Consider the following 23,183-nt stretch of genomic DNA (forward strand, 5'->3'; position numbering starts at 1 on the left):
TGTTAAAACAAAACTATTTGTCAGTTTAGGATGTAATACAAATATATCTTGAAAAATGTAAGTTATTTTAGTAATTTAGTTGGAAAGTGAAACTCTGATCCTTTCATCAAACTGCTTATTTTTGTTCATTTTGATTACCGTATTTTCCGCACTATAAGGCGCACCTAAAAACCTTCAATTTCCTCAAAAGCCAACAGTGCGCTTTATAATCCGGTGCGCCTTATATATGGACCAATATTGAGCCACAACAGGTCTAGCTAGCAACTACGGTAAGCAGCCGCCGACTTCATTTTCCCCCGTAGAAGAAAAAGTGCGCAGTGCATGCTGGGATAGTTGTCAGAACGCTGGTTTGTTAATAAAGTTTGATAATACATTTAAAGCCAGGGGGGGCGGTAGTTATGTAGCGATAGTTCAGGCTTTCCTGCCTCCAGCTGTTTCTCAATCTACAGAAAACTCTGGATCTTCATCACTTATTCTTGCAAACATTTTCCTGTCACTCAACTTTCTGTGAACAGCCAGTTTCTTCAGGTATTAGTCACCATTAGCCAGACAAATGTAAAGCCGGCTAGATGCCTAGTTGTCAGAACGCTGGTTTGTTAATAAAGTTTGATAATACATTTAAAGCCAGGGGGGCGGAGGGAAGAGAGACAGAGACTGTCCGCCTTTACAAATGTGTAAAGCCGGCTTTACACATGTCTTTAAAATGTCTTTAAAATGTCTTTAAAAGCATTTTCAATTTTGTTTAGCTGTGAAACAAGGAACATTTAACTGAAATAACTATCACTGTGTAATGAATCAATAAAATGTTTTATTTTTAAGGTGATATTGCCATTTATGAAAATGTGGAATCTGCATATCATTGTGATAAAACATTACACAACTATATCAGCACATGCTGTACTCTGTGGTTTGCTACATAATCATTGTAGAAAGTTGCAAAATAGCTTTGCTAACAACTGTCATCCTTCTTCTAAAGACTTAACATGCAAAGATCAAGCTAACAAAGGGAACAGTTGTCAGGCTTTTTATTTTCACATTATGACTTTCTGCATCATAATATGTCAGTTTCATAAACATGAAATTCACGTAGCTGTGCTGCAGTCCTGCACAGTGTGAGTGCAGCTTTAGCTTCAAACGTAACTACAGTGCAAACAAAATGACGGCTCTAGATGCTGCAGGAAAACACAAACTTCAGGTAATCGTTAGCAATATTTTCAACTTGTTGACATACACGAACAGAAATATAACAGATACATTTAAACTAGAGATCTATATGTACAAATGTACAGGTAATAGGAAGTTCAGTCTACTTCATTTTTATTTATTCAGGCTGTTTTTATGCTAAGTTTTTACTGCAGCATGCCGTTTTTTTTATGTATGGGTAGTGCAATGATCTCCTCGATGCTCATATTGCATCAGGTGTCTGCATGCTCTCATAAAAAGGACAAATTAAAACGCAGCGTGCATTAAGATACTACGACTCAGGGGAAAACTCACTATAACAGCCTGTGCAGTGCAGGCTGATCTGCCTCTGTCACAGTCTGGTGCTTTCTGATCGTATCTCGGAGCGAACCTGATCTCCTCTGCCGTCGTCCTTTTAGTTCTCCGTGTCCGAAGAGTCCGAGATGTCGGCGAGTCGGGCCTGCCTTTTGCGAACGTTCCAGTGCAAGCACTGCGCCAGGCTTTCGAACCAGTCGTACACCAGGTCATGGCAGCAGATGGACGGCACGGGGTAACAAGACGTGGTGATCTTGATGCTGTCAGGAGGGGGGGAAAAAAAAAACAGACGGAGGGTCAGGAGAGCAGCTGAAACAGACCAGGAGCGCTGATGAAATGTGTAAAACGTACCAGTCTCCATGCTGGATCTCCTGTCTCCTCCTGCCGTCAAACGACACCCAGACGTTGTTCCTGGCTTCAGGGGACAGAGTGATCTGTTGGCAAGCAAGAAAAAAAAGAGGTTTCAACGCAGAGCATCTTCTCTTTAGTCCCATTTAAACCAATCTATAAATCCCTGAAAGTGACAGAATTGTTTGAGACAAATACTCATTTTGTATTTCTACTGATGTTTCCTACATGACAATAAATCAATAACGGTATCAATAGATAACACGTCTGATGGAATGACCAATAATTTCACTGAAGTCCATCCCAGAACCGCACAGCATTCTGGGGGATGTAGGCAGAGGAAAGGTTTCAGCAGCTCAAACTCTAAAAACAACGGTGTGAAGTGAAAACTGGAAAAACCAGAAAAGGTCACACCAGCAGTTTGGTGTATATCAAATAAACACTTAAATTATTATTAATAAACACTTAAATTATCAATATCGGCTGACAGGAAATGCTTATATTGTGATGCATGTTTCAGCTATATCATCCAGTCCTGCTCCTACGTAAGATGGGACGGGGTTCCTACGCATTTTTCATGCCACAATTACAAGTTCTCAGACTCAAATTTTCAGAGTTCTCAGTCCTTTTCAGTCCATATTTAAAGTATAAATATCAACGAATTTAAACGCACAACCTGCAACGAGCAAAGAGAGAGGAATAGATGAAGAACGGTTGGATAATGAGCAAACAGACAGATGGATGAAGTGTCCATCATCGTCTTAATGTCAAACAAATATGGGACCAAAATGTGTAATATTGTTTATACATTTGTGTATCAAACCATAGATCAGTAATTGACAGTTGAGTTTTGGGTTTTTTGGGTTTTAGTTTGATTGCATACTTCATAGTTTCTGCCATATTAGTTATTTTCATATTTTTGTGTTGCATTATTGTTTTTCCTGTCATGATCTACTGTGTTTTTTTTACTTCTGATCAGGTCTTGCCATATTCTGTTCAGGCCCCTGTACTAATTATTGCTCGTAAGGTCTTGCCATATTCCCTCATACTTAAGTTTCTTCATTTTTTCATTTTGTTATGTTCTCTCCAGATGTTCTCATGTTATGTGTTTCACCTGATCTGCCAATCATGTAAGCTCTTGATTTTTCACTGTTCAGAGCTGGAGTTTCTGTCTTCATGCCCTGATTCTTTGCCGAGTTCTTCGTTTTTAAGTGTGTACCTTGCCCACTTAAAGCACTGGATGAAATTAAAACTTTAGATAAATGGGATATGGAATACCATCTGATAGCACAAACCTTCCTCCCAAATCTCTCCTTTTTCCACACGTATATAAATAAAACCCCACTGCTTTTCCCTCTGCTTTGCTTTCTTCACACAGAGTCTCACCATGAGCTCCACTCCGGCAGGAACCACGATGGGCCTGAAGGACAGGGAGTGTGGACAGATGGGTGTGACCATGATGGCGGGGACGTTGGGGTGGATCATCGAGGCTCCTGCCGCAGCTGCGTACGCCGTGCTGCCAGTGGGCGTGGACACGATCACCCCTGGAGGAACACGGACATTTTCACTCTGCTTTTGAGACGAAGCTGAACAAAAAGAAGGGAAAAAAAAAAAAGCGTTTTCTCGTCTCACCGTCTCCCTGGACTGAAGTAATGAGCCGCCCATCGAGGTACAAATCAACGTTGGACAGATAGGAAGACGGGCCTCGATCCACCACCACTTCATTTAACACCTGCGTCAAATTAGAAGGACTTTAGGAACACAAACACCACAAAGGCTTTTAGTCTGGAAGTTCAACAAACATGCAGAAAGGCGGAATAAAATTCTAATTGTGTAACACTGTGGTGCTACAGTGTGTGTAATACTGAGTATAGTTAAATATTTTACTGTAGTGACATCTACAGCCCAGAAGCCAGAACGTGTTAATATTCAGAGACCAATGGTTTGACACTGATGAAACGATTCATCAGCTTATTGAAATAACCTTCAAGTAGTTTAGGCAATAAAATATTTATTTTCTTAATTGAAAAATTAATTGAATAATTTGTTTATTTGCATCTTTTAATGTATTTCTAATATTATATAAAAAAGGCTCAAGTGGTTAAATGAAAAATTAGCACAAAATGCCAAGTTTTTTTATTTGATTAATCACCAGAATAATCACCAAATTAATCAATTGCTAAAATAATCGTTAGTTGCAGACCTAATTCTATGCATTTAATAAATAAATATGATCCAACAGTATCATATCTTTACTAATCAGCTATGCAACTTTTCACATGAGAAGTAAATGATACTTTTCTATATAATCATTCAGATCTTGCAATGTGTTTTCTTTTTAAATGTTTGTGTAAACACTGTGGATCTCATACTGACCCCTTCTTACATTTAGGTTCTTGATGTTCTTCCAGAATAAATATTCCTGACAGCAATCTCCTCCCATCTGAGGTCATTTTGACACAAAGCAATGATGCTGCATACTTTTCTCTGGAGGTAACCGTTGCTAACAAAAGGAGACATGATCTGTTAACAATCGCTCTGCAACTTAGGACGATGGGCTGATTTCAACTGGTGCTGATGGTTTGATTTCACCGTTATTAAATGTGCTTATTCATTTGACTCAGAGTAAAACTGGAACAAAATAGGATTGTTATGCTAATAAATCTTCTAGTAATGAGATTTAAAAAAAGACCATTTAGTTATTTTATACTATTCCAGATTAATTTAATCCGTTTTTATGACATAATTTATATTTGAGTACAAAATAGATTAGTTTTATTATTATTTTTGCCACACAATTTAAGAAACACAGCACTAAAGTAGTCTTTTATTGATCAACATGGGTCAGATAAAAACCAGAATAGCCTGGATTAAATTATACAAGTTTAAATAAGTTTCTAAAGTCCAAAAACAAACAAAAATTCAAAGCAAGTTCAGTGGATCCAATTTAAAACAGAAAACATCTAAAGTCCAAATTAAAACAATAAATCTACCTTTTTTGTATCTCTTAATGTGTGTGTGTGTGTGTGTGTGTGTGTGTGTGTGTGTGTGTGTGTGTGTGTGTGTGTGTGTGTGTGTGTGTGTGTGTGTGTGTGTGTGTGTCACTCAAAAGCAAAATGAATTAAAAAGTGAAGCAAAAACTTAAGTTTTGATTATCATCCCACAATAAATGTGATTTTGTTCTCTTGTTCCATGAAGTAAGAAGTTAAATCTTAATCTGTTTCTATGTTTTTTAACTCCACTACAAAAACCCAAAGTCTCTTTGTCTAGTTTCTAGTATCTCAGTACACTTGAATTAAGAAAAAACTAACGTACAAGTAACGTTTATTTTCAGCTTATTTTAAGTCAATAAGTCCTTAATATTTATTACAAAAAACTACTCGTTCCACTGGCAGATTATTTTACTTATAACACGACATTTTTCCTCAACATATTAGTAAAATAATCTTTTTTTATTTCAGCTATACAAAAGATATTTGCACTGGAAACTATACAAAAAATACTTAGCAAGATTTTGTATTTTTGCTGCGTTTATCCAACTTATTCAGACTGGGGGAAAAAAAATAATTAAAGTCAGCACTTTACCAGGTTTCTAAAGAATTTATTGGCCCTCTGTTACAAGTTTACTAAACATCTGCGTCGCTGCTGAAAAACCACCCAGCTAAACCTACACGAATTTCATTTATTAAACTGAAAAAAAAAGCTGCATGAATAATTAGATACTGATGCACATCCTGGTTCTCTGGAGTCTGCGGTGTGTAATCCCCTCTCGCAGACGTTACGTTTAAGCCGTGTTGTCAATGAAAACAACAAATCCTCCACCAGCAGACTGAGGCATACAGTCCTACAGCCCGGAGGGAAACCAACAGCGGACCCACCGCATAACAAATCACACTCTGCACCTCCATCACACGGCATTCTGCACCGCTGAGCCGTGATGTCTGGCAGATGTGCTGACGTCAGCAGAGCTCAACTCAAACATCCTGACTGCTGGAGACGGCAGACGTGATGTAATGCGAGGGTATAAGTGGGGTTCAGAGAGCAGTAAAAACAATCTATCACTGTACTGCACTGATGAGAACAAAAAAAAAAAACAAAAAAAAAACAAAGAAGGAAAGAAAAACCCCTCTGGAGAGAAACGACGGGGCGGAGGGAGCCGAGCAGAAACTGACAAAACACAGACAGGTGTGCGAGCGCGTGCAGTCAGGCGTGTTGTTTAGTTACACTCTGTGCCAGACTGAGAGCATCAGGAATCATTAAATACCCATTTGGTGACGACTCCGCTTTTGACGCCACTGTCTCCGTGGAAACGGCCTCAACAGAACTTCACAACATCCAGCGTTCTCCCCCGTGTGTGTGCGGCGAGAGCTTTGTTATGACGGTCATCATGGAGACCGGGTGGATGTTCCCTCGCCGACCCATACACATGTTCTGCGAGCGCACACAAACGCTTCTGAGGTTAACGCTGAAATCCCAACAGCTCGCTCCGTCAGCCTGTGGCCGCATGAGCTCTTTGTCACGAAACCGCAGGATCAGAGGAGCTAAACCGAGAGGTTATTGGACTCAAAGAACGGTTCTGCATTTATTCGGCAGTAAAAAGAACTTCGACAATAAAGTAGGCTGCTGAACAAACACTAAATTAACTCTCAGTCATTAGAGAGGCACAGAGAAAACGAGAAGTGACTGGGAACAGATTGGTCTGAAGCTCAAACCAATGATCTCCCTCTGATCAGCTCAAATGTAGGGATTTTCAGTGTTAATAAGTCATTGAAAGCACAAAGGACTAAAAATCCATCTTAAAAGCTGTTTTTAGCAACATGTCAGGACATTTCAGGCTGAATGAGAGCAAGACTTTTAGTGGATAACAGAAAGGCTAAACAGGGAGCAGCATAGTGGCTCTGTTTCTTCCCTTTTGAGCTTTAAAGGGGACCCCACTGGGAATATAGCAAGTCGGCATGGATCAGAGTCATAGTTTAATAATTAATTTTCATCCTGTCCAGCTAAATGGAGTATATTGTGTAATACTATTTTAAATCAGAAGTGTGTAGATGATAATGATAAACTATAAATTTACACACTGTTGGACTACGACTCAGGCTACAAAGTAAGAAACCTTTTTGTTTTGTTGTTTTTAGACATTTATTTTACTTATTCTATGCAGTAGTTTAACATATTTTATAATCTTTCATGTTTACTCAAACTACCTGCGGTGTTGCTTACATCATCCAGCCTAAAATACATTTCGTGACTCTGAAATCAAAACTACCCAATTCCGATTTTTTGTCAAATCGGATTTTCTCTTTTTGTCGAGTATCAATGACGTTCAGGTCGGATGTATGTGACCTGAACGTTAGGTCACATTTGAATCGGATACGTATCGGATATCCTGTGGCCTGAGTCGCATTCGAAATGAATCCGACTTGAATTGTTAAGACTGTCATGAAAAGATCAGATACAGGTTGCATTACGTCAAGAGAAAAAAAAAAAATCGGAATTGACTCATTTCGGGCTACAGTGTGAACGCAACCTTAGTTAGAAAAAGTTGCCAGAAGAGTCAGCAACATAAGGAGGAAAAGTTTAGCTAGTTGCTAGGCAGCAGCAGAGACAGATCACCTTACAGCATGAGATAAATCGCAAAAAGCTGCAGACGATCTGTGGACTTTGTTCCAGCAGCTAAAGAAACTTAAAATGTGGAGAGAGTGAAGGTCAACACAGCAAGAGGAGGAGGACCGCTCGCAGCTGTGGTCGGTGAGTCATTATAATTACAAATAAACACACAGAGCACCTGTGAAATAAGGAGCTCCGGCTCTTCAAGAATTGCACATAATCCATTTCTTTTGCCTCTTTTACCAAGTGGTTCGTCCAGATCAAGTGAAGGCACAGAAAAAAACGAGGAAAAATCAGGAATACGTTTTCACAATTACAAGGAATAACAATGGGCCTTTTTAATCAAACATCTGACATTCATTCCCGGATTGATCAATTTGGGTGGAGGAAACACTCACGGCCCACAGCAGGTGGCTCATGTACAAAACGTGCCTTTGCACAAAAACACGCCATATTTCCTTTTTCAAGCCAGAGATCAGATTAGAGAAGCCAAAGCTGTTATGTTACAGCGCCAATACATTCAGATTCTGCTTGAATATAAAATATTTGGCCAGCTGGATGGACTAGACTTTCACCATCTTTAGTGCCTAAACCTGATAAATAACTTAGTAACTAAGATGCTAAATAATGAATAAAGAGCATAAATAGAAGAGGATTGCAAATGTGGGATAATCCCAACAATGAACTGCAACTTCATGGCTGTTTTTTACCATCGTGGTAAAAACAGCCATCTATATGATATGGAAATTGTTAATTAAGTGAAAAATATCGAACACCGTTACATGTTTGCAATTACAAATTAATATCCCTGTCTTTTAGCCTGGATGTCAGAAGTGCTGAAACAATTCATTAAATTAATCGTGATGAATCACGATTAATGTGTGATTAATCGTATTGAGATATTGTCAACTAATTTAGTAATTGATTAATCGTTAACTGGAGTAATTAGTCTCAAAAAGGTCATTTGCTTAAAAAACAACACATTCAGAGCAGAAATTAAACCAAATCTGTTTAAGAAATGTTTTTTTTAATTTAAATTAAGAAAAAAAATGTCTGTCTGTAAATATGTTCTACCCAGAACTCCTTAAGTGGCATAGTTTTAGCTTCACCTGGTTCAAATCCTGTAAAAACTATGCATTATTGTATAAAAAAAGCTTAAATGGTTAAATAAAAAATATGCAGAATGTGCCCATTTTTTTCTCAGATAATAGATTAATCATCTAAATAATCACTTACTAAAGTGACAGCCATAGTTTATTAGTTACTCATAAACTCATAAAAAAGTATTTTACTTAATTTTTTTAGAAAGCTAGTATGAAGTTTTAGTAATAGAAATACAAATAATAATTAGGGATGCACCGATATGAAAATTCATATCTGATTTCAATACTGCTGCTATGGCCGATAACCAATATTTACCAATATTGTATATATTTATCTACCATTTCAACACTTTTGGAAAGAAAATACAAATTGTAACAAGATGATATTAACAGATATTGGCTATTAACATCGGTCTGGTTTTATTTACCGGACTGATACCGATATGTTAAAAAATTACTAATATCGGCCGATACCAATGTTGGTGCCAATATATCCAAAAATAAAACAATTTATTCTCCCTTTTTGAGATGTGAAGCCGAGAAACATTGATGTTATCCTCATTTTCTCATTAAAAATAAAACAAAAACATTGCATCGAACAAGCTCAGTATGTAAACAGCGACCTCTCACCTGTAGCTGCAGGGTGACCTTCCCAGCCTCGCTGTTGGTGTGTCCATGAGGAAGGAGGCCGTTGTGCTCCATCTGCTGCTCTCTGCTCTCCGGCTGCTGCCCCGTTCTCTGAAGCATATCCTTCACCACCTTCACCTTCAGACGGCTGCGCAGAGTGATGGCCGCGTTCCCTTTGACCCCACAGCACAACACACCCAGCTCCTTAGATTTGTTTGTTTACAGATTGCTTAAAGTTTCACTGACAGGTTAGCTTTACCTTCCAACACCTTGGCCACTTCGGTTCTGTACGACTCAAACTTGAAGGGAGTCAGGAAACCCAGAGAGCCGAGGTGGAACGCCATCACTGGCGGGACGCTGCCCTGGAGAGGAAGAAACAGGAAATCTGTTGGCATCAAAACTTTTCCAAACAGGAGAGTCTGAAAATATTTTAAACTAAAACCTTTCTGTCACATCTGTGATGATAAGTGATGCACAAGAGACATAATTAAAATACAGAAAGTAAAATTAGTGGATTCTGTGATGTGCTAAACTAAGCTTTAAACAACAGAAGTTTCCTAAACTTAATTTGATCAGGAGAAAAATGTTGAAAAAGTGATTTTATAGCATAATTACTCAGTAATTAGGTTTCTGAAAAGATCTCCTATATTGTAAGTTAATTGGCTTTTCTTTAGACTGCTTTGCTTTTGCAATAACGTCTCCTGAATGTTAAAGGAAAATTATGGTAAAAATGAAAAACTAAATCCAGAAATCTAAGAAGACTGAAGAAAAACTTTGATTCACAAAAACTGAGATAAAAACTCCTTAAACTTGTTTGACATTGTTACTCTTGTCAACTAATGAGATAAATATACATCAATACTGCATGTTTTTCTTACAGCAGTCAATAATATCTTGCATTCATCTTATTTTATTAAAGTATCAGTACCTGAAAGAGAGAAGAGGCATAAAGCAGCGTCCCATCGCCACCCAGACAGATGATCAGGTCGATGCAGTCAGAGATATCGTCATAACCTGAAGTCACAAACATTACAAAAAAAACTTGTCATTGTGATGTTGAATTTTGGATTTGGGAACAACATCAAACTCAACTTCACTGCGCTCCGTCTTGAGCTTTTCAAATTCTCCCACAAATCACAAAACAACACAAAGGTGAAAATGGCTTCCAGTCAGGCAGTGAGACAACAGATTATTTCTTTTCTTGTTTTGACACCTTAAAAAACTGCAATACTTAAGAGGGGTAAAAATCTGATCAATATTTTCTCCAAAATCAGAGGCAAAATGTTAAAACCAGCTTCTGATCTCTGATAACTTTGTTTTCCTTTTAAATCGTTAAATAAAAAGAGGAGCCAAGGTTTTATTTTGCGTCAGATCCAAGTTAGAATGATTAGATCCAGTGTAAATACCCAAATGGCCAAAAACACTTACATTTGAACAAAACCTCAAGTTTTATCACCTCTACTTTTATATTAAACATTTTATTTAACTATCATTTCATTCTAAAAATGAGTTGTAAATTTGATAAGGTATGTTTTGTCATTTTTTTTAAATCAAAAAAGCAGAATTTGGTTGGTTATGACTTGATATGTAGCAACAGATTATAGGCAAGAAGTTGGTAATTATTCTGTTGCTGTTTGTTATGTATGTTATTACTGTTACTATTATCCATAGATTTTCTTGTCTTGTTATGAGTTTAAACACTTGTAACACCAAACAACCCCAGAAAAAGAGAATAAACAAAACTAGAAACTGGTAATTATTTATCAGTAACACCATCAAACAAAAAGACAAAACATCCATAAAGTTAATTTAGGGGTTAATTCTGTAAAATATTTAAATCAGCAGTATTATCATAACAGTTTTCTGATTTGAATGTCACACAGCTTCATTTCTATTTACATTTGTACAGAGACATAATCAGCAGAACTCTTTGAAGTGAGTATTTTAGCATGGCGGTGTTGCGTCACAGACAGCTTGCATGGCTTCGCTGTGAGACGCGTAGATGTCTCACCCTCTCTGAAGGTGCAGAGCTGATTGCGGATGGAGCCGAAGGCCTCGTCCTTCGACAGCGTGGCGTCGTCTGCTACCCTGCGCTCCACGTACACCATCATCTGCTTCTCCTGAAGCACAAGCGCACACTTTAGCCACAACACCGAACTGTTAGCTTGCGGCTCAGCGTGGTGGTGTTTGGATGAAATGCAAACATGTCGACTCGCAGGTCGGCTCTGAGCATCTGGTTTTAGAAACATGTGGTTAAAATGCGCCGCAGCTGCAGGAGATCAGACTGGAGCATTCCTCTGCCTGTCTGAAACATTTCCTGGATTGATGGTGGTTAGACCTGCTGCTCTTTGGCATCACAAATTCCTCAGCAGGAACTCATGTTCGGTGGAGGCGAAGAGGTTTAACGTTCTGCACTTGGCAGAGAAATTATTCTCAAAGAATGAGCAGAAGATTCTGTCCAGATATTAAAATAGAAAGCAAAAAAGTGATAATCACCTCCCAATATTAAGGTGGTGCTTGTACAAGCTTGTACAAAGTACGCCACCATGGTACACAAAAAAGTATTTTGTCTAGTTTCTAATGCAAATGTCTTTGTACACTTGAAATAAGACAAAACTAACTTAAAATTTCAGAGATATAGGAGCTTGTTTTAAGTCAATAAAATCCTTAATCCTTATTGACCAAAAAAAAGTTAGTTTCACTCTTAACAAAACATTTTTACCATATTATGAGTGAAATATTCTGCCAGTGGATTTAGCACTTTTTAAAAATCAAATTTAAGAATTTTTTTTTACTTAAAACAAGCTCCTTGTCTCATTTCAAGAGTACTAAGATTTTGTGTCTTTGTTGTGTATGCAACATGCATGTAAAGGTTTAGGAAATCTGGTCTGCCTCTTTACAAAGCATATATTAGTGTCTGAGTGTATATCTTAGATTTACTACTTCTATGTAATGTTATGTTAATGTGCAAACACCAAGCGGACAAACTTAACTGCATGGTCTACATAGAATATTAAACCAGAAAACACGACTGTATGCACTGCATTTTGTTTCTTGCTGGATTTTATGTGATGCATCAGGAGTCCACTGTGGCACTTACAAAACCAAAAAGGAAATGTATTTGATTATGGATGCAATTAGAGATGGTAATGTTAGATGTTTTTATGCAAAATCTGCATATGATATCTACAACCGGCTTTTAAAAGTTTTCAATTTTTCTTCATTTTCCATATATAAAATTGTTTTTTCCCCCCCTCTTGTAATAGAGGATTAATTTTGCTTTAATATCTGTAAATAGAAATACATTTTAGTAAAATTTTATGTAGTATATATTTAGAAAATCATTGTTTTGTGTGGTTTTTGGAAGGTTTTATCTTGTTACAGCTGAGGGAAAAGTGGCTGTTTGAATAGAAAATATTGCTGACTCCTGTGGTAATCCAACACAAAGTAGTGAATAATTGTAAAGTAGGAGAAAAATGAAGAAATAAAAATGCAAAACACATTACAGATTTTTACTTCCAATTCACAATTATGTCACTCTATCTGGCCTATGGCATTAAATCCCCCATTAAAAACATTAAAATCTATTTTTGCAATGTAGTTTTATTGGAATAAGAAGTGAAAAAGTGCAAAGTGTGTGAATATTCTTCAGAGCTCTGCATGTTTACACAGTACTTGAGTTATCCGCTGCGTGTTTGATCACACATCCGTACCTCTACTAGAAACCTGCAGAGCTCTTTGAAAGGCTCGACCAGACTCTCGTCCCTGATCTTCCTAATGACCAGCACATTGACCGGAGCTTTGTTCCAGGTGAGCCTCTGACTGGCCGGGTCCTGGATGTGCCTGGGACACGTAGGGAAAATATTACACACACACACAAGAAAACAAACACAGAAATACACAGTGCAACACCACGACGCTTTTGTCAGCAACAAGATACAAACAGGAAAATATAAACTACCAGAGCAAATGTTCCTCACATACCATATTTTCTGAATTAAATAAAGATTATTCCACATTTCTGAGCGGTAAAGTTGTTCATTAACTGCTGTGACTCTTAGCTACAGCAGACGATCCGGGTCAAATTCCAAATATAACAATAAAAATGTCCTCGCCTTTTACCATTTGTCTTTCCTTTTCTTTGTGTGGTAAACAGCAGGCATTGTAAAGACTATTCCACCTGTATGTGTTCAGACTCAAATCAATTCAGAACAGCTGACAGTAAAGTTAACCAGCTTGCTTTTAAAACCAGCCAAACACGTTCTTACTTTCGCTTATCTAACTCAGTTGCACAAACTTCTCTGTGCCATTGATCTAGCAAGCAGTCTGTGTACACAAAGTTCATCTTATTTCACAGCCTCATGCTTACATGACTGAAGTTGGGTTGGGGAGAATGCAGGCTTTGGGTCCAAAGTGAGTGGCTGGATATGGTCCATGCAGAAAGTGAGCTCTCCTGTGAGGAAGGGGATAAAAATAGGAGGAGTTAACATCACCTCATGTTTGGAGCAGCAGAAACCGAGCCACCCGGAGCACAGACCTCTTAGGAGAGCTTTCCGCTGCACCGCACGATGAACCGGCGGGCTCCAAGTGCTCGTGTTGGCCTGGCAACCTCCGCCGCTCCATCTCCCACAGCCGCTGCTCGTGATCATCCCCCCGCTGCTGTGACCTCTTCCCTTCCCTCCGTCTCCTAGGTGACCTGGACGGTTGGTCCCTGTGCTTTGAGGACCTGGTTGAGTCCGGCTGCTGATCAGGACAGCCGGAGGATCTCGAGACGCTCCGGTCCAACGCTGGAAGAGACCTTGATGACAGACCGGCCTCTGAGTTCTCCATTCTGGAAAACATAGGGCGCTTAGGAATGATTATTTAATCTATTGAGATTAAGGGAGAAAAACTACGGACACCAGGTCCTATGCAGAATAAAAAAATAATGACATGAGAGATTCATTGACATATATTTGCAACCCCATATTAAGGACATTGCAAACAAAGAAAAGGAGGGGTACATCTATGCCATAAAAATTTTTTTTTTATTAATACATTTTCTAGATATTTTTATTGGAAATTTCTGAGTTTGAAAACTCAGAAATTTCAACATTTTTTCTAGAAATTTTCTGAGATTATTCTCAAAATTTCAGTTTTTTGGCAGACACTTACTCCTTCTATATTTTTTTTCTAATGCGCTATCTGGAAAGGGTTATAAAATCATTCTGTCTTTGTGACTTAAATGAACTACAGTAAGAGCCACCAATAACCAAATGGGGAAAAACACTAAATAATTTTTGACCACTCTACCAAAAATTTGCCTTAATTTATCTCAAAGAACCCTCAACATCTAAAGCACTTTCCTTCAATAAGGTCAGGGTGATGAACCCTGACTCAACAGCAAAAAAGAAACAAGGTAAAAAAAATTTAAAGGTCAAAAACACTGGACCAAACTAAAAAAAAAATACATTAATAACAGTATCCCCAAGATTTTTTTGGGAATTAATTCTTCCCAAAAATAACATCCAAAAATTTAATTTTTGTAATTTAGCCAACTGGATGGCTCTGCAGCTCATTAAATCTGAAGTAAAAATAAAAGCAAGTGAAATGGATTAAAAGTGCTTGCCCGACCTCTGATGGCGTCATCCAGGACATTTTACTGTAAAGTATCGTTTCTGCTGCCTCAATATTGAAAGTCTTCAGTTAGAGGCAGTTTGCAAGAGTTGCAAGACAGACTGCTACTGGAAATTCTTGTACACACACCATCATCTTCCACAACAAATCTTTGAAGATACTTGGAAGATATGAGTTAGGAAGACATTTAATTTCCCTTTGGACCAAATAAAGTATTTCTGAGTTTAATTAAACAATTCTTCCAAAAAAAAGTGTGCCTTATTCCTCTATGTGGTTAGAAAACAGGTAGCAGATTTTAGTTTTAGTGAAAAACTACTTTATTACTTAGGATCAGGTGGGTTTTGATAGATCTCTGCTCTTGAGAAAAGAAATCAACATTTTAAATCTGCATTCTACATTTCCTTTGTGTGGTATTAAAATTTGTTTAATTATCTGAAACCTTAAACTGTGACCAAAAAGAGCATAAAGAAATAAAAGAGAGAAATCTGTACACAACAAACATGAAATATAAATCCCATTCATGGGGGGGGAAAAAACACCAATCATTGTACATATTATCAACTTAGGCATTTCAGATCAAATATTAGGCAGGTGTATTTATAGTCTAACCGGACGAACTGGAGGTACTTTTGTCCCAGTTTGAGTCAGACAACCTTGTGTAAAGTACCGCACTCCAGTAATGACTGTAGCACCCGGATTAGCTGGTGTCACTCATAAACCATTGACAGATAACGTTACCTAGCAATAGCTCTGCTAGCTAGCCGTCAGGAAACGCCGCAGAACTGAACGAAGTGACGCCTTACTTCTCCACAGACTACTAAACAAAGCTCATGTCGACCCAGGGACACGAAAGGCAAGGACACATTCAGAAAATAACGACAGTATATTTAAAGAACAGACATTTAAAAAGAAACATTACTACAGAGCAGGAGCGATCTGACGTCACAGGAAGCTATTGCGGGTGACCAATACGCGCTACAGCGCCATGTTTGCCCCCGCCGGTCACACTCAGAACTACACGCAGTGTTACAGAAGCTGGAATCACTACCAGAAGATACTGTATGTTCTTTTGCCAGAAAAGAAAAGAAAATATAAAGACTATAAATGCAACGTATTGTAAGTAGGAGTAGATCCGGTTACTTTAAGGTTAACTGTGTTGTATCTACAACTAACAGAGTAATTCGTGGAAAACAAGTGCATCACTCGCATTTTGTACACAATGACTAACTTGATTTAGGTAATGCATAAATAAAATGTAATAACAATCTTCTTTTGATCTTCCCTGGTGTTCACTCTCATTTCAGCAGTCAGTAACACACCAAGCTGAATGTTTGAGGCTTGAAAAGGGCAAAACTCCCACAAAATGCCAAGCTGTGATGTTCTCATCATGTGTAACCCGTGTTTGATTTTAGTCATTCTAAGTGGGAATAATGTGTAGTTATAATTTATTCCCAACAACATATATTTAAAAAAAAAGACATCTTAAAAGCTCTAAAGGGTATATTAATTTATTTTAACTGTAGTTTAAAATTTATGAAGTATTTCTGAAAAACATTTTATTTGTATCTTTAGCAGTTCAAATTTCAATAAGATAAAATTAATAGGAAACCCTTGTTTGATAGAGTTCAACAAGCAGCTGTAAACATTTACTACAGTGCTGAAGCTAATTTAATCCAGATTTAAAATAAGTACATTTCTTAACTACGTACAAAAAAATATTATTTAAATTAGTAAATAATCTATTCTTATCAGGGACTTAAAAAAAACAACCTACACCTTTTTCCCTACGCTCCCACTACCGCATTTAAATTTTTGTGTCGTGGTTTCTGAGCGAGTGATTGGTTTGCACTTGAGTTTAAGTTTTGTGTTTCAGACCCAAAAATAAATAAGGTTAAATGGGATCCTGGAAGAAAATGTTGAGTGTGTTGCCAGATTTCAGCCTGGTTTTGCTGTCAGTTTAAAAATGTTTTAAATAGCAAGGAAGCCACAGATACAGCTATACGTTCACTGGCACACTGTGGTGAGTTTGCTATTTGTTTGAAAAAGTGCAAGTATTTCATATAAAATGTTTTGATCAGCTCTATTTTACAGATTAAAAATATATCAAAACATTCAGAAAGAGTTTCTTGCCAATTTAATATCTTATATTACTCTATAGCATCACTGTTAGAATCCAGGCAGAGGTAGACTTTACTTTACTGACTTGTAATTTATGAACTTAGTTTTCTACTAAACAACCCACCAGCACCTTGTGGCCATTGTGGGTATTGCAGGTTATAGGTTAACGGTTTATTTAATCACAATGGTAAACAGGAGTTTCTGGATTTATGCTGGGTTGGATTTAATTAATTAATTTTTTTTCACCAATAAAGCAAAAAGAAAGAAAAAACAAACAAACACATAGCATCCACAGACATGCAATAAATAATACATAGTAGAAAAAATATTAATTACAAAATATTTAACATTGAAAATAACTAGACGCATGGAGTTTTCTACTTAAACACACGTATGAAGAAAAGACAAGCAATAGGCTGAACCCAGTGCATGCTTAACCAATATTTATCTAATTAATAAAAACTTATCATTTAAGATCGTATGAATCTAAGTTAGTTTATTTCACAAAATTGCAATGGAAACTTTTTTTTTCTTTTTTTGCATTTGAGTCATGTGATCAACAACCGGATCTTAACACAAGCGCAAACCACGAAGAAGAATATGACAGGAAGTAGCTGGAGAACGGTGTTTTTTTTTTTTGTTGTCGTTTTTTTTATGATTTATTAACCCGTGATTGTTTCTTATTTAATGTTATTTTTTTACATTAGTGGGACATTGAAAAAGTTCTGCACACATTTGTAACAGAAACGCAGCGACTGAACAAGAAACAAGCCCCATTATAGGCTAAAGGACGTTGAGCTCAACATACTCAATACATGTTTTCCAATTACATTTTTCCTGGTTTTCTTGGCCTCATTCCTCCTTCTCCCGGTGTGAATACCTGGACCTGAACATTGCCTGGCTCTGCTTTGTCAACAGCCTCCTGGTAGAGATTGTTTTATGTGCAGTCTGCCAGGCCTTGCAGCTACTGCAGGGCTTGGCAGCGTTTCTGCAGACAGCTTCGGTGAGAGGAGGTTTTAGTTAATTTTAGCCTGGATGCACAAGACAAAACGCAGGACTTGAGACAGAGGAAGGAAAGCTGAAATGGAAGTGGAAAATTTGTCCTATGCAATAGATAAGTACCTCTTTAAATCAAATTATATAGAGCATCTTTTCACATTAATGCAATTTGATAGTATAAAGATTTTAAAAACTGCTTTCATTAGATTGGTAAAATATTTAAAAAACTAATTTAAAAGGTTCTGCTATAGACGGCCTTGAGTTTGACACATATCAGGAATTAGGTGTTTTTGAGCCATCTGTGTAGTTACACTGCACTAGGCTGACCACTTTTCCTCACTTTCTTCTTCTACTACTCTCCGATTTGAAATATTTTCTGTTATTTCAACTTTTAACTTTGTTTTCTCAGTTTTTTTTCTTCCTCTCTATACAAGCTACACCTGGTCTGGCATCCTGTCTGAATTAAAATGAAAACGAAAGAAACCAAAGACGACGCTCGTTTTGACACTACAGAACTTTACTTGAATTTGATCCAAGTTCATCGTCTATACAGGATTTATTTACAGGTTCTGAAATCAGGGAAGAAAGAGGGGGTGGGGGAATCCAGAAATAAACAAAACAAAACAAAAAAACACTAAATACAACCGAGGAATCGGCTAAAAGCATTTACAGGTATGTCATTTAATAATGATGCTCAACAGTTAGAGATGCAGTGTCCTCTACTTTAAAAAAACATCTTATATCACAACATGAGGTAGGAGAACAGTGTCTCTAATTCATGCAAGAACAAAAAAGTCTCATCACACTGTAGTATTGGCAACGTAGTATGCAATGGTCACACACACAGACACTGCGTTTCATGTTTTCAAACAGCACTGATGGGAAAGCAACAGATTTAGGTTTATTTTTGTGTAAATTCCACCTTCGACTGTCAATCTGAGCCTCCTGCAGTCATTTTCCAGGCTCCTTCTTTTCATTTTTATCAGTTTGGCAAAATTCACAACTGTACAAAACACATCTAAGCTCTCAAAGCGCTGCAAAAAGCCAAAGAAAGGCCCAGCATGCCATCTTAAAAGGGATTTTTTTCCCATCCTACTGGTTAGTAATAGATGCACACTTAAAAAGACTACACAGCGCCCACTTGTGGTTACAATGCAAACTCCTCTGACAGTAGAAAAAACCCCTCGGGTGAATTTTCTGCTGCAGAAGCAAACAGGAGAATAAAAGTAATACTGATTAGCATCTGATGGTTACATGATTTCAATGTGGGGAAAAAAATAGTCAGACCAAATTATTCTACAGTTTACAATCTTCATGATCATACGGTGACTTCATATTCTGGCCAGCCTCTCAACCACAAGGGAGATAAAACTTTGCACATGTTCAATAATTCATGCAGATGAGCCTTTTTAAAGATATGAGGGAAATCTTTAGTCTTTTTTTTTTTTTCTAACAATAAACAGATTGTAACTTGGCGACATAAACTTGGAAGGGCAGCAAAACATGCAAACATTTTTTTTCTCTTTTTTTTTTTCTCCAAAATGTCTTCTTGAACAAATTTCTGATTTAGATTAAGGGAGAAGGTTCAAATAGCAAAAAGGAAATCTGTCATGATAAAATCCATAAAAACAACAGCGTTGGTTCTGAAAGTGGAGTAAAAGTGTGTAACAAAGTATTTCTTTTTAGTTTTTTTTTTTAGTTTTATAGTTGATGACTGAGTAAACCATGCACTTCATTCCCCCACATCCACTCCAGAATAGTCCTTTTTCTTTTCTTTTTTTTTTAAAATAAAAGAAATCAAAACAATTAGACCCACTGCAGCCTCAGCTGTGGTCCAAATCATATAACCTTTATAGATTATTTATATAAGAACAGTTAATATATTAATGACTACCTTATTTACAAAGCGAATATAAATCTTTCGTTTATATGTTAAACATTTTTCTTTCATCATCTTAATAAATGTTTTCAATGCAACAACAGTAGAGTGTACATTTGTTCCGCCTGCTCTCTGTCCGCTCCTTCCGGTCGGTCTCTGTAAAGGGAGGCTGTGTAAGAAAATCTGCATCGAACAGGATGGAGCACAGTGGAATGTCTTATCAATTTGCATTAATAGCAGATGCATAAAAAAGAAGCTCAGTTTTTTTTTTTGCCTTGGACGATCCCGTTTACACAGTTATTTACACACGCACGCACTCACACAGACGCTCACAGGGATCTTTTTTTTTTAATAGAGGCGATAAAAAGCGCTTCAGCCTGGGCATGATGGGATTCCTCCCGGGCATCTGATCTGGATGTGGGTCACCCACCAGAGGGGACCCCTCCGCCCCCCCGCGACATCGACAGCTGGCCTCAAACAGGGAGGAAAGCTCCATCGAAGTCGGGGCCACCCAGCCTACCATTAGCGAGCCTCGGTGCTAAATGTCCGCCGCTTCACGCTGTTCGTGAATAAGTGCGCACAGAACCCGAAACTCTGCCGAACCGACAGCTTTCACCTGCGACCCGCATTCTTAGACGACAAGAATGTCTAACAATGAAGAGAGAGGCTCAGAGAGACGTGCAGCCTGCAGCTTTGATCTTCTGCTGATCTTCTGCAGGGGCCACCGTTCCGCACGGACGGCTGCGACGCACCGACACACTCCAGTGTGTGCGGACACGTTGCGGGTTCTTTCATGCGTCGTCATGGTAACGCAAAAAAAAAAAAAAAAAAAAGAAACACCTGTGTCCAAACTACAGCATGGGCCGGAGTGAGATCAGAGTGTGAAAAAGGGTGAGTAAAAATACCGCGGGTTGAAGGTTTATAAATAGTAATTTAAAAAAAGGTGTTAAATTAAACTTTAATTCATTTTTTTAAACTCGGTTTCAACGAATTTCCTGGTTGGGTGTGGTGAGATGTGAGGATTTGATCAATGTTTAATAGAAAACTGGCAAACTCCCGTGAAGCTATATCATTTATAAGATGTATTTACTGTCACGTTGGTTTTATTGCATAGGTTAGAGGAAAAATCTAAAATAAGCACTTTCTAAGCTTAGTTGCTGCGGTCGTTCTGCTCTTCGTAAACTCACTGGTTAATAAAAAGCTTTCAAATGTCTAGTTGATTAGTCAGAGGATGACCTTTCAATTCTGTAAACCTAAAAGTCAGCACACAGCGTCTGGACCTTTGGTTATTTTCAAACAATTGCTAACTGGAGGGGTAGACTCTGCTGAAGTTTTAAATTGTTCTCAATTGCTAAAGTTTGACGCCATGACGCTTACCGGAAATTACTTGCGCTGTAAACAACCATCCTCCACTGCAAAGAGAGAAGTTGATTAAATATTTGGAACGGCGGAACATGGACGGAACGGCTACGTTCACTTCCTCCGCCGCCATTGCTAAAGCTAAAGGCAGATTACTAAACCAGCGCAGAAAATCGACGTCATCGTCTCCTTCTGTTCGCTGATTGGCCGTTTTGAAATTTCACAAGCAATCCAGGCCAATGGGAGAAAGCTCAGGCTAGTGGTTGAAAAGTTGTAGCCTACTTTCGGTGGAGGGGTAATGTTTTTGTTTACTCTGATCACTCTACAACTTTATTTGGTGTCTTGAAAGGATTTGAACCATAGGAGCCAAATGACGGAGAAATTTTAGCAGTTTTAAAATGGGAATGTTTTAAAAACGTAGCATAGCTCGATGTCTGAATGACCCGCGCCCAGACCGAGGAAGACCGGTCGAGTGAAGAGGAAACCAATCTGCCCTCCAGGCTGTAGTATTCCATAGCTAAGTACAAGAAGTGTAGAGGGGTTTTGGGGAGAGGTCACACTCAGTCACTTCAACATCAGCGTCATTATTGGCATATTTTCATGAGGTCCTACAACATCTGCGAATGACAAATGTCTGCTTTTGTACAGTAAAGGTCTTTTTTCCTCCATAAAGACTTAATATTTTAACATGATTATATTTATTTGTGTTTATAAGGAGTCCAAAAGAAAATATATATTTTTATATATATGTATAGAGAGAGAGAGATGTCATTTTAAACTCCTCCACTCGCTGAGTCTTGAGGATCTGAGCTTCATGTTTACAAAGTCTGTAGGTACTGGCGGCCATGCCAGGTAGTAGCATAAAGTGTCACCAGCGAGGAACGGTGGAGTCCAAAATCCAGAGTGTTCAGCTCCAGGAACCAGGGAGCAGGAAGGATAATGATCCAGACGGGGAAGGATAGTGATGGAACTTCCTGTCTCTAAAGCAGCTGTTAGTTTATTAAAAACTATAAATTAAATCAAACATACATGCCCAAAAAATATTTAAATACTGTTTAAAGAGAGGACTGGGAATATATATATATATATATATATATATATATATATATATATATATATATATATATATTAAAAAAAACATAAATCTTGTAATGTATCTTTTAAAAACGGGAATCAGAAAGGGACCCTGCAGAGGGTCAGGCTGAATTGTTTGTGTCTGTAGAGTTGGCGATTGACGGGAAGAAAATGTCACAGTTACTTCAGGCCGGCCACAGGGGCCTCAGCCATGGAGGAAGAGCAGGGAGGGGAGTGGGCGTTCAGGGGTCCAGTGGCGGGGGTGAGAGGGGGAGAGGGGCTGCCTCCCATCATGCCAGACTGGGCCATCTGCTGCTTGAGCTGGGCGATGGTGTGCTCCAGCTTCTCCCGCGCCTCCCGCTCCCGGTGAAGCTCCTCCTGCAGCTCCTGCCGGTCGGCCTCAGCCCGCTCCAGCCTCTGCCGTAGCTCCGACAACTGGGAGGAGATGGAGATAGAGGTCGGGTTAGGATCAAACGCCGCAGAAAACCCACTGCTCAACATTTACACAAAATCTTACCAAATTGTATGAAGACAAAACTAAGTAACCAATGAATCAATCATTATTACAGGAAAGGAGCTGACCTCAACAGGCAACATGCAAATTGATTAAAGACATGTAAATCATCAAACTAATAATGGAAAGACATGATACACATTTCATTTATTTTATTTAAGATTTCTGCAGAACTTAATTAAAGCCAAATTAGGTAAAACATCCACATAAGATGGCTTTAGATCCTTATAATAGTAATAAAGCTGTAACATAACATAGCAGAAATCCAGCTTTTAGCTGCACTTTCACTGTTAAGCCACATTCATATTCAGGGTGAAGCAACTGGGACTGTTTACCATTAGCGCTCATATTTCACTGCTCAGAAATGGACAGTGATGTAATTCTGTTTAGAAAGTATCTCTGCGTGGTAAACAAGACTAATGCTGCATGTCTGTCCACAGAC

The 23,183-nt window shown here is 38.1% G+C and overlaps 2 protein-coding genes across 3 annotated transcripts in view; both read right to left on the minus strand.

The window, feature by feature from the left end:
* Positions 1–1,008: 1,008 nt before the first annotated feature.
* Positions 1,009–15,787, minus strand: nadkb (NAD kinase b). 2 transcript variants are annotated; one of them, XM_008434450.2, is made up of 12 exons: positions 15,537–15,787; positions 13,720–14,013; positions 13,552–13,635; positions 12,896–13,025; positions 11,194–11,302; positions 10,111–10,196; positions 9,442–9,544; positions 9,186–9,355; positions 3,478–3,577; positions 3,232–3,389; positions 1,849–1,931; positions 1,009–1,757 (listed from the first exon to the last, which is right to left on the minus strand). In XM_008434450.2, the coding sequence occupies exons 2-12, from the start codon at positions 14,010–14,012 to the stop codon at positions 1,598–1,600; spliced, it is 1,476 nt and encodes a 491-aa protein (XP_008432672.2). In that variant the 5' UTR covers position 14,013; positions 15,537–15,787; the 3' UTR covers positions 1,009–1,597. The 2 variants fall into 2 exon arrangements, with proteins under 2 accessions (XP_008432672.2, XP_081454093.1); XM_081597967.1 differs by having other exon boundaries at positions 15,718–15,736.
* A 2,624-nt stretch (positions 15,788–18,411) lies between these two features.
* The window catches only part of skila (SKI-like proto-oncogene a), a 36,788-nt gene continuing 32,016 nt past the window's right edge, over positions 18,412–23,183 (minus strand). The window contains exon 8 of the mRNA XM_081597966.1: positions 18,412–22,662. Coding sequence (XP_081454092.1) covers positions 22,408–22,662 — 255 coding nt within the window. The 3' untranslated portion in view covers positions 18,412–22,407. The remainder of the gene's footprint in view (positions 22,663–23,183) is intronic.

Source organism: Poecilia reticulata, chromosome 17 (assembly GCF_904066995.2).
Source record: "Poecilia reticulata chromosome 17, P_reticulata-male-v2, whole genome shotgun sequence".
Lineage (NCBI taxonomy): Eukaryota > Metazoa > Chordata > Actinopteri > Cyprinodontiformes > Poeciliidae > Poecilia > Poecilia reticulata.

Bases quoted from the DNA above. Each gene is read 5' to 3' on its own strand.
- nadkb (XM_008434450.2), bottom strand. From the start codon at position 14,012: ATGGAGAACTCAGAGGCCGGTCTGTCATCAAGGTCTCTTCCAGCGTTG. The intron at 13,636-13,719 runs GTCTGTGCTCCG...CCTTCCTCACAG, and splicing joins GCGGAAAGCTCTCCTAAGAG to GAGAGCTCACTTTCTGCATG. The intron at 3,390-3,477 runs GTGAGACGAGAA...GTGTTCCTCCAG, and splicing joins TACTTCAGTCCAGGGAGACG to GGGTGATCGTGTCCACGCCC.